The sequence below is a fragment of the Lycorma delicatula genome, chromosome 7 (genome assembly GCF_047948215.1).
Source record: "Lycorma delicatula isolate Av1 chromosome 7, ASM4794821v1, whole genome shotgun sequence".
NCBI lineage: Eukaryota > Metazoa > Arthropoda > Insecta > Hemiptera > Fulgoridae > Lycorma > Lycorma delicatula.
In genome coordinates, this window is record NC_134461.1 from 33408049 (window position 1) to 33422423 (window position 14375).

General features: G+C 31.7%; 2 protein-coding genes across 4 annotated transcripts in view; one reads left to right on the forward strand and one right to left on the reverse strand.

Annotated features, from left to right (window-relative positions):
* The window catches only part of LOC142328462 (uncharacterized), a 100485-nt gene that overhangs the window by 43126 nt on the left and 42984 nt on the right, over positions 1 to 14375 (forward strand). The gene's annotated exons all lie outside the window — the stretch shown is intronic.
* Positions 9063 to 10115, reverse strand: LOC142327724 (uncharacterized). The gene is made up of 4 exons (XM_075371010.1): positions 9919 to 10115; positions 9526 to 9734; positions 9343 to 9429; positions 9063 to 9244 (listed from the first exon to the last, which is right to left on the reverse strand). Exons 1-4 carry the CDS (start codon positions 10026 to 10028, stop codon positions 9156 to 9158), a joined length of 495 nt encoding a protein of 164 aa, XP_075227125.1. The 5' UTR covers positions 10029 to 10115; the 3' UTR covers positions 9063 to 9155.

A 14375-nucleotide genomic window follows, 5' to 3' on the forward strand; every position in this document is an offset into this window, starting at 1 on the left:
AATTTCACAGTGTTGCCAACCAAATTATTTTTTACACTTTAAATATTAATTATTTATTTTACTTAGTTAATATTTCAAAGGTTTGTAGCACCGACGTACAGCGTTTTAGTCTGCTATGTTGCGACATCACAGGTGAGCGGTAGAATTAAATAAATGAATAATATTTAAAGTGTAAAATAGTAATTCGGTCTGGTTGGATGTCATACTCGATCGCCTGGTTGACTCGTTACTTGGTGCGTCAATCCTAGCGGCTACATCAGTCTGCCTACCGTACAAGCGAAATATGTTCTATGTAAGTTGTGAAATTTGTATTAGTTTACTTAGTGCCGACCGTCGCCGCCAGTACCGCCACACCCGCGCAAATTAAATACGCTACACCCGTGTGCTTTATTTAGAATCATTGAATTAAATAAACGAAAAAAATATTACGGTATATTTAAATAAAATGATAAATAATTTAAATTAATCTATATGTGTATGTACGTGTAAGCCGTGCATCAGAAACAACTCACAGTTGGCAACCCACGTCACGGTTAAATCCTACAACTGTGTTGTCAGAGTCGAGTAAAGAAGCTCATGCCGAAAGGTTGTGTTGCCTGCGCTCTAGTGACTTATTTGGACGGTTTTTTGTGGATTTTAAATTGGAAGAGTAGTGTGGTTTATTGACATATGGTTACGGAAGAAGTGTTTAAAGTTTCATGATTTTTGGATTACGGATTGTACCATAATTTAGATTTTTCTGAGTGCATTAGATTTTCACATATAACCATAGTATAAGTTATTGATGTTAGAGAAGAAATATTCTAAGTCGAATAAACAAGGAAATACAATTCAGTGACGTCACTGCTAACAGCAGTAAATAAGGACCTTGAAAAATGTTCAACAATTTTCACTGATGTAGGTGAAATCGCCTACATCAGTCCTAAGTCCTCGCACGCTTTATAAGGATATAAGGATCCTTCGTTCCCAAAACCCCCGGAATCTTGGCGTCCCGGATCCTTCTGGACTGCCTGACCCCCTTCCCCAAAATTTTTGAATTGTTTTTTGGGAGAATACATTTTCGACTCCCAAAAAATAACCCCCGTCTAACTTTTTGACATGCGCCCCAGAGGCGACAGGAGAGCGGTTGTTCATGTCAGAGACGTGGAAATGGACACATCAGAGGAGGAGATAAACGAGGCAATTGCCGGGTGTCATGAGGACTTCAGAATATCGTCAATAAGAAGAGGGTATGGCGACACACAAAGCTGCAAATAAACTCATAGAGAAGAGGATAGCAGTCGGGTGAGTTCACTGCCGAGCTTATATTAGAGAAGAATCCAATCGCTGTTACAGATGTTGGGACTCCGAGCACAGGAGCGCTGAGTGCCGGGGTCCCAACAGAACGGAGCTGTGCTACAACTGTGGTGCCAAAGGCCACCAGATTAGGAAATGCCGTGAAGGAAAATATTTTTGGATTGCAATAGCATTGATCACCACCGCACCGGAGGCGTGACGTGCGGCTCAACCAGAAATGATTAAGTTGGCCCTATTTAATGCCAATAGAAGTACTCTCACTCCCACGACTTAGTGGGATGATAACGGATGAGTGGTCTCGGTGAGAACATCGTTATAACAACTGAACCTAACCGATATACACTTAAATAAGAATGGTTCACAGATGGTCGAATAACGTCATTCTGAATAATAGCTGACGGTGGGGCTGGCAGTCGTTCCACAGAGAAGAATTGATAGCAGTGGAATTACTATATGCATTGCTGATTGGAGCCTATGTCAGCCCCAACTGTGAATTTTATGAGTTTGAGGCGTTCATGGGTAGACTCAATGATGCCATTGTCAGATCGCCCAGAAGATCATCCTGATGGGGAACCTGAATTACAAGGCTGTTGTCGCCAGTAGTCCTTACACAAACCGTCACGGCGAGTTTCTTTCAGATATCATGATGGTGAATGGTCTTTACTGCTTAAATAAGCACACACCTACCTGTGCGGCGAGGGAACATACCTCGATTTTGGACTTAACCATAATGGACGGACGATGGGACTGCTCCAGGTGTAACTGGAGAGTCCTGCAAGACGAAACAAGTGATCACTTGGCCACACTGTTAGAAATCGAAGACCCGTCGTTTTGTTTGATAGCCACCCAGAAACCACCAAAACTGACACGAAAACAAGTTGCCACTGCCATCGAAAATGTTACCAGACAGATCAGAAATGGTAGAAATTTGTCCTCGTCGTCTCACCAGGATTTGATAGTCCATGAGATTTCAATGATTCTTAAGAGTATTATGTTTTATGACAGAGAGGACACAGCGGAGCACACCATATTTATGTGTGCAGAATGGCATTTTTGGTGGACCTAATCAGGCATCGGCAGATTAAGACCCGAAAACCTGGTGTTCTTCATGCTGTCCTCAGACGAGAGCTGGAGAGCCTTCGACACATATGCTAAGAAGGTGTTACGTGCTAAGGACGCTGAAGGAAAACGTTGTGTACTTTAGCGTAAGGACAGCTCTATCCGTGAGGGCCGGTATGCTTAGTTTTGTCGGTTCCGTTGAGCGGGTGGGGACTCCGGAGCTATTGTAGGTCAGGGGTAAAATTAAGACTGAAACCCCACCATCGTTTGGGGCCCAGTCACCTCGTGCGGCTGTTAGAGGCAGACAATTGTTAAGACCGAAATCCGTTTTTCTGGGGGGGGGGGGCGAGAACGACATAGTGGTTACCCCCTCCCGGGGATTAGAGGCAGGCAAAATAAAGATCAAAAGATACAACCTGCCGTGCCGAATCTACTGCTGGTGGGTGGGGAGGCTCCCTTAGAGTAAAAGGACACTTCCCTGGGCTGAGCTTTACTTAATTGTATGCCCAGCCCAGGGGGTAAGGTGGAAAAAAACTGTTGTCAGGTTTGTTTTACAAAATGTGCAGTTTTCAGGGTAGAGATAATTTCTAATGTTTATCAGGCAGGTAAAGGATACATTTTTAATTGTATTATAAATGTTTTGTTCACTTATTCAATTAAGATATTTTGAAATATGTATGAATAGTATTATATCTTAAAACACAATTCTTTATCTAGAAATGGATGTGTGCTAATTTTTATAATATTTTTTTTGGTTAAACAAATTATTTCAAAATGATTATTGTTTTGAGAAGAAATTAAATAAATAAGGTTACAGTTAAAATTGAAATGGGATGTTTAACTTTATAAATAAGCAAGGGTTAAAACTTTAACCTTTATGCAAATGGCTACAAAGTTCAGCAACAGTGATTTTAATTAAAACTGGATATTCATACATTATTAAATAAATACATTAGTAATTTACAGAGTTTAGAGGAATTACAGTAAAATTTATTCACACGTTTCATTAATACTCTCAAGATAAACTCATCATAACGTTTCCAATTTTAAGCTTTATTTAATTTAAAGTATTAAAAATCACATCCTTAAAATAAAGAAAACTGATTTTTTATCAAAATTTAGGGATTATTTTCTACTACTAGCTTTTTTGTGTAGATTAAATTCTGTAAATAAACTAAGTAAATACTAAAAAAATTTGTTTTTTTTTGTTATTAAAAGACAATATATTTTTTGATACACTAGAGGTATTCTACAGTGTATGAATCAGTAGTATATTTTGATATTAAAAAGATAGATTGGATTACAATCTGGGTTAATATGAAGAAGAATAAACTGATAGAAATTATAAAAATGTTTTTAACTTTATTTTTTTATCTGTAATATAACGATGAAATAAAATAGAAATATTTGGAGAAATGTTTAAACAAACTTCAGCGGACAAGTTAGTTTTTCCATAATATACCCGGATTGGTGGTTTCTATTTAAGCAAGACTAGGAAATTGTTTCATAAGTTGGTACTATTCACGGTGCCAAATTATGGCCGATAATGCATTCTTGTTTCTCTTCAACAATAGTTAATAGGATTGTGTTTGTATAATATGAATGTGGCATCGTTTCATTTTAAAATATTTCCCTTTGGATAGCCTACATGAGTCGAATTCTATGTTTTGCCTAAAAACAGATCAGAAATAACGTTAATAAAGCATGTAGTGAAAAGTTAGTAGTAGGACTATCATTTCCGGAAGGTATATTAATTTTGACAATGATGTTTAAAGTGAGCATCCATCTAACGTGATAAATTACAAAGTTATTGACCACATTTAAAACAAAATAAGGAGTTCTGTTGAAAAAATAAGAGTTACTATTTTGCAGTATCAAAATTCTTTAAATTTTACTGATTTATCGAACGATGCATATGTAATTTATTTTCCAACATATTGTTTCAAATATAATTAAAATTTCTGAAGTGTTTACCATACTCTCCATACTTGGCAATAGTTAATTTTAATTTGTATCAGATTGAAACTGACTTTTAAAGGAAAATTTATATAGCACTTTTTCAGAATGAGCTTAAGGAAAACTTTCACAAAATTTTATGATGAACATTTAAAGAATGTAGTTGTTAAAGTATGTTGCAAGGAAAATTAAGGAAAGTAATGTTATTTTTTTATGTATACAATTCAAATGTAACAAAAAAGAAAAAGTATTTTGAGAATGTTCGAGTTTCATCATATGTATTTATATGATTAAATATAAGAAAATCAATAATAATTGTTTTTGGATACAAATAAAATGCCAGGTGGCTTGGGAAATCACTATAGGATATAAGAACAGAACAGTAACTGCGAGGGTATGTTGTGTGTGCACAAAGATGTATTAGAAGAAAAATTAGAAAGAGTGATATATAAATAAATGGGAGGAGATGGAAAGAATGCATTGCAGATTTATATGCTTAGGAGAAAAGCCGAGAGAAATAGATATGGGAGTGGAAGACGAGAACAAAGCTCATGAAGATCAAAAAGGGTACAGTATATTGAAATGTGAAATAAATGAGGGAATTAAAATATTGAGAAAAGGAAAGCCGAGAGATGTGATGATTTACCAGTTGAACTCTTCAAAGGACCAGGAGAGTTATTATTACTAGTTCTATAGTTACTATTCCTTCTTCAACAGAATATTTGAAGAAGGAAAGTGGACGGCAGACTTCTGGGATACAATAATTGTACTAGTAGAAAAGAAAAGAAATACGTTTGAAGAACGTTGAATGATTAGATTAGCAGCTAAGGTACTATTAAGGGTTCTAAATAAGAGGATATACATAAATTGGATGGCAGTATTGAGAAAGAACAATGTGGATTTAGAAGAACAAGAGTTTGAATGGTGTTAGAACAGGAGATGCTGTTGGGCTGCAAAGAGTAATAGGTGAGAGATACAAATAGGAAAAGAGGCGAAGACTGTATGTTGCATTTGTTGATCTAGAAAAGGCATTTGACAGAGATAGATGAAATAAATTACTGTTAATTTTAAAAAAGAAGGGAGTTGACTGGAAAGAGAGTTGCCTAATAAAAGAGCTGTAGTATAACTTAAGAATAAAAGTGAGGGTAGGAGACAAAGTAACAAAAAGAATATGGATAGTAAAGGGAGTGAGGCAAGGATGTTGCATGTCACCAACACTGTTCAGTAAATGTCTGAAAGAAATAATTAAATGTTGTCTGAATGAGAAAAGAGGAATAATGATCGAGGAAAGAAGAATAGAATGTATATGTTTTGTTGTTGATGTGGAGGTACTGGCAGAGAGCCCAAGTAAATTAAATAAAATGCTTGATGATTTAAATGAAGCTTGTGAAAGACAAGGTATAAGAATCAACAAAAAGAAGACAAAATGTATGGTATTAGGTGCAAAAGAGGAGATGATTGAAGTTAAGATAGGAAATCAAGTTTTAGGGCAAGTGAAGAAATATCAATATTTAGCGAGGTTTATAACGGATGACTTAATCTGCACATTAGAAATGAAAACTAGAATATCAAGAAGTAAGCAGGCATTTAATAAGAAGGAAAGACTGCTGTGTGGAAAGGTAAACTTAGTGTTAAGGAAGAAATTTAGAGATATTTTATTTAGATGTAATGCTCTACGGAACTGAAATTTGGATGATGAGAAAGACAGACAGAACACAAATAGAGGCATTTAAGATGTGGATGTGGCACAGAATAATTAATGTCAGGTTATCAGACGATGTAACAAATGGGAAAGCATTAAGGAGAATCGGAAAGAACAGGAAAATTCTAAATGTGATTGAATACAGGAAAAGAAAATGGCTAGGACACTGTATGAGAAGAAGTTGTTTATTTGTGAATGCGAAGAAGAGTTGGTGAATGAAAGAAAAGAAAGAGATTTCAAATGATGTATGGGATTAAGGAAAAGGTAAAATTTGCTGAAACAAGGAGATCAGCAAAGGATAGTATAAGGTGGAGAGCAGCAGCAGTGACAGGACCTGCTCTAAAGGCAGAACACTATGAGTGAATGAAATTAATTATAAGGGCAAGAGATTAAATAAATTTGTATTGTAAATTTATTTTATTTATTAAACATTAAGTAACTGCACTGATTTTTTATTTATAAAAAAATTATTACTAATAATAATATAATAATCATAATAATAATGGTTCTTCTAATAATGGAAAAGTATCACTCTCAGTAGTAAAAAGGACTGCCTAGTTTTTGTGTAATTGGCATTTTGAAATCCTCTCAGTCCAAAAATACTCAAATTATGATTAAAATATTGTATATGTTGTCTAACCTCTCTCTTTTTCCTGTTTAGCCTCCGGTAACTACCATTTAGATAATTCTTCAGAGGATGAATGAGGATGATATGTATGAGTGTAAATGAAGTGTAGTCTTGTACATTCTCAGTTCGACCATTCCTGAGATGTGTGGTTAATTGAAATCCAACCACCAAAGAACACCGGTATCCACGATCTAGTATTCAAATCCGTGTAAAAATAACTGGCTTTACTAGGACTAGAACGCTGTAACTCTCGACTTTCCAAATCAGCTGATTTGGGAAGGCGCATTAACTACTAGACCAACCCGATGGGTTATGTTGTCTAACCTGTATTTTATTTCAGTAATGGTTTAACGTACAATCATGAAATTTGTTATAATTGATGTATTATGAAGTGTATCAAAATATTGAAGAAACAAATTAGATGAGATGTTAGGAAGATAATAATGAGGTTGAATATAATGTAAATTTTATTTGAGCGGCTTTTATCATAAAAAAAAAAAAAAATACACGACACAATCAGAAATATATTGCGATAACACTGATATATAACTGTATAGATCTGATAGCCTTAAAAAATTAACTAAACCCGTTATTAAAGTTTATATTTTCAAATCCTCTTAACATCCACAAATTCAGATGGATTGATATTAATTCTATCTTGTATTTTGATTAAATAATGAATATCTTTATTTAAAATAATGAAACAAAACATTGTTTGTTTTCTATAAGTACAGGTATTAAAAGTTTCAGAACTTGTTACATCGAACAGTTAACCAGGAAAATACAAGTATCTATTTATTTTGGAACTTTAGTATTAGTATTCTATCAAGTTTATATATTACCAAAGCTGAGAATATAATATGAATAGATGTGGTGAAGGAATGGTTGTTTTGAAGATTACAGGACTCTATTTATTCTCGCTGACACTCTATAACCACTAAGATAAAATGTTATTCATCCATCAATGAAATGGATGATAATGAATTTTTGTAGCATGTAAAAAAATTGACTTTCCTGATCAGGAATAAAAACCAGAACCTCCAGTTGAAATACAGAGCACTAGTAATCCACTACAAAGATTCAGATTTATATACACATATTCTAATTTTAAAAAATGGAGAGGTAGTTGTTTTAAAAATAGAAAAGAAGACAGGAAATCTGTATTACAGTAAACAGTGACAGGAGAAATCTTTGAATGTAATTAATTTTTATGTGTGTGTTTTTCCAAATTATATACTGAAGTTTTAGAATGCCAATAATACGGCATTAGGTTTTCAATAAAAAGAAACATTAATTATGATGTTACTGAAAAATCCCATGATGGTGGTAGGGAACTATAACAAAAATGGAGGATACGCTCTTATTAATGAAACATACTTTCTCAGCGAATGTAGGTAGATAATTATATTAAATAATAACTACATAAAACTAGCTAAAAAAAACTAAGACAAATAAAAACAAATATGGTATGTGGCCTTATATCTCATGTTTGACCAAACAGATTTTCTTCAAATTTAGTTCAAATACATGTATATGAGGCATTGATCATATTAATATTTTTTTTCAAATTTCGTTGAGGGTGGGGGAATTTACCCCCACCTCCCTTAATGAATTCCCCCATGTCTTTAAAGACATTTTAAAGAAAAATTTATTATAATACATTTGGTACCCACAATGCATATATAAATAGCCCAAATTTTTTTTTCAAAAAATCAACCCCCTCCTTATAGAATTTAAATATATGATTTTTGTTTTATCTCCCTTTGGTTTTATTATTAAGTTTCTTTTTGTTGGCATTTCTTACTACAACAAATATTGGGCTATCAAAAAATTTTTCAAACTTTGGAAAATTATAAACTCCGGACCTTTTACAAACACTTTGGAAATTTGTCTGTTCTTCATTTATTCTTTATCGAAGGGGGTGTTAGATTTAGAGAAAGCTATACTTAAGCAAATCTGTTCAGCTTAACCTACATAAACGAACATTTTTAGAATTTTTTCTATTTATACCTTTAAAAAAAAGTATTTTTTTGGCTCTCTTGTAATTTTTTTGTCACTCTTTTGCTCTCTTGTCACCTCAGGGGCAATTAACATTTAAGTAGTTTTGACTCCTGAAATAAACCATTTTTATTAATCTGAGTTTTGACACAAACTTTGCTTATTCTTCTCTTATTTTTAACAATGATACTTTGTTATGATATAATGTTGGTTTTTTGCGAGTTAACTAGTGGTAGATGATTTGCTGAAAAAAATCCTTTTATTTTTTTCAAAATTGAAAAATGAGAACAAAATAAACAGAATGATTTTACAAAATTTGTGAAAATCAAATGACATATTGGTCTATTTGCGAAAATAAACTAAATATGACATATTTGTGAAATTTGTGGGTAAAATAAATGAAAAGACACGTTTTTACTTTCAAGTCATCGTGCTCTATATTTATACTTAAAATTTATTAATATTAATACATTTACAAGCCTTCAATAAAATTTATAGTACAGTTTTTATTAATTTTCACAGTCGCTGCAATCTTCTTTTCTGTTTAGTATTGATACCTCGTAACGGTAAACTTTTGGTTTTTTGCTCTTGTCGTAAAACATTTGCTGTAAAAAAGATAGAAACAAACAAAAGAATTAGTACAGGTATTTAAATAAAATGTAATAAATAATGTACTTTATTGTTGTCATTAAAGATAAATTACCGTTTGCATTAGTATGTAAATCAAATAAAGGCACATTTGATTCCACTTCATTCTGTAATGTTTTACTTTGTATTGCCGGTCGAACACCTATAACATTATAAAAAAAAAAATTTATTAAGAACGTTAAAGAAGAAGTAAAAACCATTAAAGAAAAATCCTTCAAAATGAAATTTTTGTACTTACTGTAAAAGTATTGTTCATTCCTCTTGCGAAAAACAGTAATTTCACTTTTAGGTACATAATATACGACTCCAACAGGACCAACTCTTTCTATTTTCTTTTGTTTTAAATGTTTCCTAATTTTTCTTCGGAGTATTCTGTCCGATTTGCTTATGTCGTACCATCTCTTGTTAACTAGCCTTACACGCAAAAGCGTTTCGCCATCCAGCATCCTTAAAACAGAAAAAACAAATAGTAGTTGAAAAAACAACAGCAAATTAATAATATTAATTAATTTAATATTATTTTGTAATATTAGTTAATTTTAAATATAACATTTCAACAAATATATAATTCAATTCATCACGCCCCAGTGCAAAAAATAAAAAAGATTTTAATATAAGTTTGATATCTTACCTTAATATCATAATAACAATCTCGACCGGTAATTTACTTATAATATCGAATTTTTCATCATTGAAATTATCAGCAATACCAAGCATAAACTGTACGTTAAACAACTCCATCTTCAACAGAATGTTCTACTAGCAGTAAGTGTTGTCGGTTATATAGATTAATTGAATAAATCACAGTTCAGAAAGTGTTTAGCCAATAAGAAAGCCGTCCTCCACCCCTTCTTATCTTTCGTTCTCCCACCATCAATTCTCTATCCCCACTCATGATTTCTTCGTTTCTTAATGTATTCAAATCTCTAGTATAATTTTACGTCAATGTTCATTTTTTTAATTTACTGATTTTTTGCAAATGGAATTTTGTTTAAGTAAATATACATTTTTAGACCCTGCAGGAATGAGAAAATATATTTTCGTTTAATTTGAAATATTTCATCCTAGAATGGGTTGTATGGTTTAAAATGGCATTTCGTACCACCAGTTTAATTTATTTTTCTCATACTTGCTATTGAACATTCTAACAGTTTTTTTACATTGTAAAAACAAAGAAAATAGAGTAAGGGTTGAGTTGAAATTTATTAATTTGTAGTAGCAATAAACATAAAATGTTAATACCTGTATTTCTATCATATTCGTTGTATCTGCTGTTTTGATACGGCGTAAACAATTTTAACAAACGTGATAATTCTATTATTAATCATCTCTTTTCATTTAAACAATTAACTATTGATTCTAAATGTAGGTTAATCCTAAAAGCCCTTAGAATAACGTGTGTATTTACATTAGACCGGAAATGTTTTAAATTTATTAAACAATAGTCAATCTTTCTTATATTAGAATTTTGGATTATAACTTCTTGCCTGATGACACGTTTATTACTCATCACTGTATTATTTTAAGTTTTAAGGTACAAAGGTTAAACATAAGTATCATACCATCCCGTTACCTTTAGTAATTCAAAACCCGTAATCGAGTGTTTGTTTTAAAAATTAAAATTAAAATCTGGATTTTGAAGGAAATGTATTTTTCTTCGTAAGCGAAGAATCAAATTAGCATAACCTTAATGAAACTAAAATTTAACTTCAAATATTTAAAATTATTCCTTTTTAAGTAAGTATTTTCTGAAATACTAAGTAATACATCCTTTAAAATCCCTCCTGCTTTTCAGCCGAAATAAATATTTATTTTATAACGTCCTAATTTATTTTTCATTATACGTTAGGTCGATACCCTTGTCGAACGTTCTTCCAAATCATTTAACTTTTTTATTAAATTCTTATTTTTTTTTACAGTAAAAATATAAAAACTGTACCTGTTGACATAAATACAAATTTTAATTCCTTAAATTTTTCTTATTTCTATCGGTCATAAAAATGGTGTAAAACAAAAAACTACCAATATGATTGGAGATTAAGCTTTAACGTTATCTTAAATTATACCATTAATATTAACTGATAAAATTATTATATCACTTTAAAATAACAAATCTGGAAATCTTACATACCTTAATATCATAATTCCTTTTGTAATTTGTAATTTCTGAGTGATATCAAATATTTGTCAGTATACACGGTTCATTACGCACATCCATTTATTTGGTTTTACTTTTTCCTCTATATTGTTTCCTCTCTTAACATATTAGAAATAATTACGTCATGTAAAAAGTTTCTTCTTTTAACTAATATACAAATGATATAACCTCGTAATGTATTTTTGTGCGCATTGTTTTAGGTAGATTTCAAAAGATAGATACCGTAAAGGGTACCATGATTCGACTTCCGAAAAAATTTCGACATATTTTCGCGTTTCACATCCCCCAGACCCCAAAACCACCGTCAGTTTAAAAGTTTATAAATATTTTTGTGTGTATATATATATATATATATATATATATATATATACATATATTTCACTTTCTTTTGGAAACGATAACTGCCGTAATTTTGCGCCAATAACTTTCAAATTGATATATTGAAAATAACGAACGATCAAAAATCTTGTTCAAGTTCGTTAAAGGGCAAAATCAAACCATGGTAGTGGAAATGGGGGAGGCTTTTTCGACGAAAAAGAAATATCGCTATAACTTTGTTATTAAGTAAAATTTCGAATTCGTTTAAAGTTCCTACTATTCTTTGGATAAGGGCCTAAAACTTATCTAAGTAATTTTTTTTATATCACCAACCATTGGCCCAGAGGGTTGAAAAAAATGAGTTTCGAAGACAAAAAAATCATACCTCCCTTAATAGGCACAGTATCGAATCGGTTTAAAGTGGTCGTTAGTCCTATAAATATTACCTAAAACCTGTCTCTGAAATAGTTTTTGATATGACCAACCCTTACGGCAAGAGATGACCAAAATGTCGCTGGAATTGTAAGAAGATGGGGCTTGTCGTAAGCTAAATATTTTTCACAAGCAATCATTGTCGTTGTGAGTAAATTTGAAATTTTTCTTAAATTTATGGTAGAAATCTTTTTTATCCCGTTCTTAGCGCCGGTGAAATCTACCTCCGCCTTCCGGCGTAAAGGATTTTTTTTATTAATATGAGGCTTCTTAATTTTGAAAAGTTAAAAGTTAGTAAATAGCTTTTTTTTCGTAAAACGAACCGCATTCTATTATATTATTCTATTTAAGTTCTCTTTAAAGTAGAAGTATTTCTTTTAGAATAGGTCCTCCATATCCAATTTTTAAAGAAGCTTCTTTCATTATGTTAGCATCCAGCCTAATCCTACGTGTAAATTTCTGTACAATTTATTGTAGCATTGAGCAATTCTTTAATTTACTGCGGATATGTTTTACTAAATAGACTACTGATCCGTACGACCAGTACTGAGTATAGGGTGAAATATGAACCGAGGCCTAAATCTAAAACTAGTTAATTTTCTTATTGTCAGGAGTAAAAAAGAATTTTTTAAATTATAAAAACTGTTTTTTTCATTTTAATTTCAAGAAAAGGAATGAATTGTCGTCTCACATATGCTGGCTTATGCTTAATAATAAATTATTTGCCTAACAGATTTTAATTTGGTAATTTCTTTTGTGAAATGTATAAAAATGTGTCTGTTAGATGTAAGAGGTTGTCATGTATCATTTACCTTCTAAGAAGACAGAAAAGAAAAACCATGGCCTCTTCATTCACTTGCACGTGGAGTTAGGCTTGTAGAATGTTTATATATTAGAGGAAAAACAACAGAAAATCTTATTTGTTAGATTTCACATGTCCATTTTTTCAAAGATATTCATGGTCTATTCACCCGATTGTAATTAATGTACGTCATTTAAAAAAAAAGTTCAAATTACGGTAATGATGTTAAACACAAAAATGTAATATTAATCAATTAACAAATTTTACTGGAATTGTTATGATATATATATGTCGGAGAATAAAGTACAGTGGAGTATCTTCCGACAAAACGATGAGAATATTCTTTAGAATATCTGTATTTTTAGTAGTTTTAAGAAATGTACTATTACTAGTAATATTTTGTAAAATAAGGTTTAAATTGTTTTATTGCGGTAGGCTTAGGCCTAGGTAGGCACATGGTTGTCAACGTAGTCGGGATCCCAGGACGATAGGGGTATCATAAAATTAATAAGGAAAAGGAAATATGCAGTAGGTATATTATTTGAGAATATGGAGAAAGGGTAGTCTTGCTTTGGAACCCAGATCGAACAGACGAACTGGTGGTCGCGAATTCGTTGTTTCCCTGAGCCTCGGTCTATCGCAGGTTGTTTTAGTATTGTTTGAGTTCTAAATTAAATTAATCTTATATTATGATTCGTGTACTGCTGAGTTATTGATGGGTGATAGTTATCATTTGTAATTGTTTCATTATACGAGTTGTCTACTCATTTTTATTGGTTGAGCTTTATTATAGTCTTATATATTCTCCACTTGTAATAATAAAAGTGAGTGAAACACAAAACGTTGAATCCCTGACAAATCTCCTCGCGTCTCCGACATATATATATATATATATATATACATAACTTACAAATTATTTAATGATAATTTTGTTATAAAAAAGTGATTTACTAAATTTTCGCCACAGAGTAAGGGAGCGCCTAAAATAATTTTTTTTGAAATATGGAAATTTTGATGCTTAAATCTTATTTTGATGTTCCTTATAATCAATAAAAATGCGTCATTGTTACTGGGGCACAAAATTTTTAAAAATTCGGAATATATAATTTTTGTTATTTATATTTAAACTTTATTATGAAAATAAAAAAAGGCTTTTAACGATTGAATTGTAAGGTCATGCAATAATTTGCCAATCTTTTTTTCATTTAAATAACAGACTTACTAGTAAAAAATTAAATATAAAATTCTACGGTTAAATACTTGGAATTGTATGCTTGCAAAATACCAAAGCATTACGTTCGATTATATTCTATTGTCTAGAAAGCATCTAAAAACATGACTAGGAAGCAAAGAACCCAAGATAACATTTTATACAACT

What these genes read in the sequence shown, in the direction of transcription:
- LOC142327724 (XM_075371010.1), bottom strand. Translation starts at nt 10,028, where the DNA reads ATGGAGTTGTTTAACGTACAGTTTATGCTTGGTATTGCTGATAATTTC. An exon ending in ATTGTTATTATGATATTAAG is followed by an intron (nt 9,735 to 9,918) that starts GTAAGATATCAA and finishes TTCTGTTTTAAG; the next exon opens with GATGCTGGATGGCGAAACGC. An exon ending in GAATGAACAATACTTTTACA is followed by an intron (nt 9,430 to 9,525) that starts GTAAGTACAAAA and finishes ATAATGTTATAG; the next exon opens with GTGTTCGACCGGCAATACAA.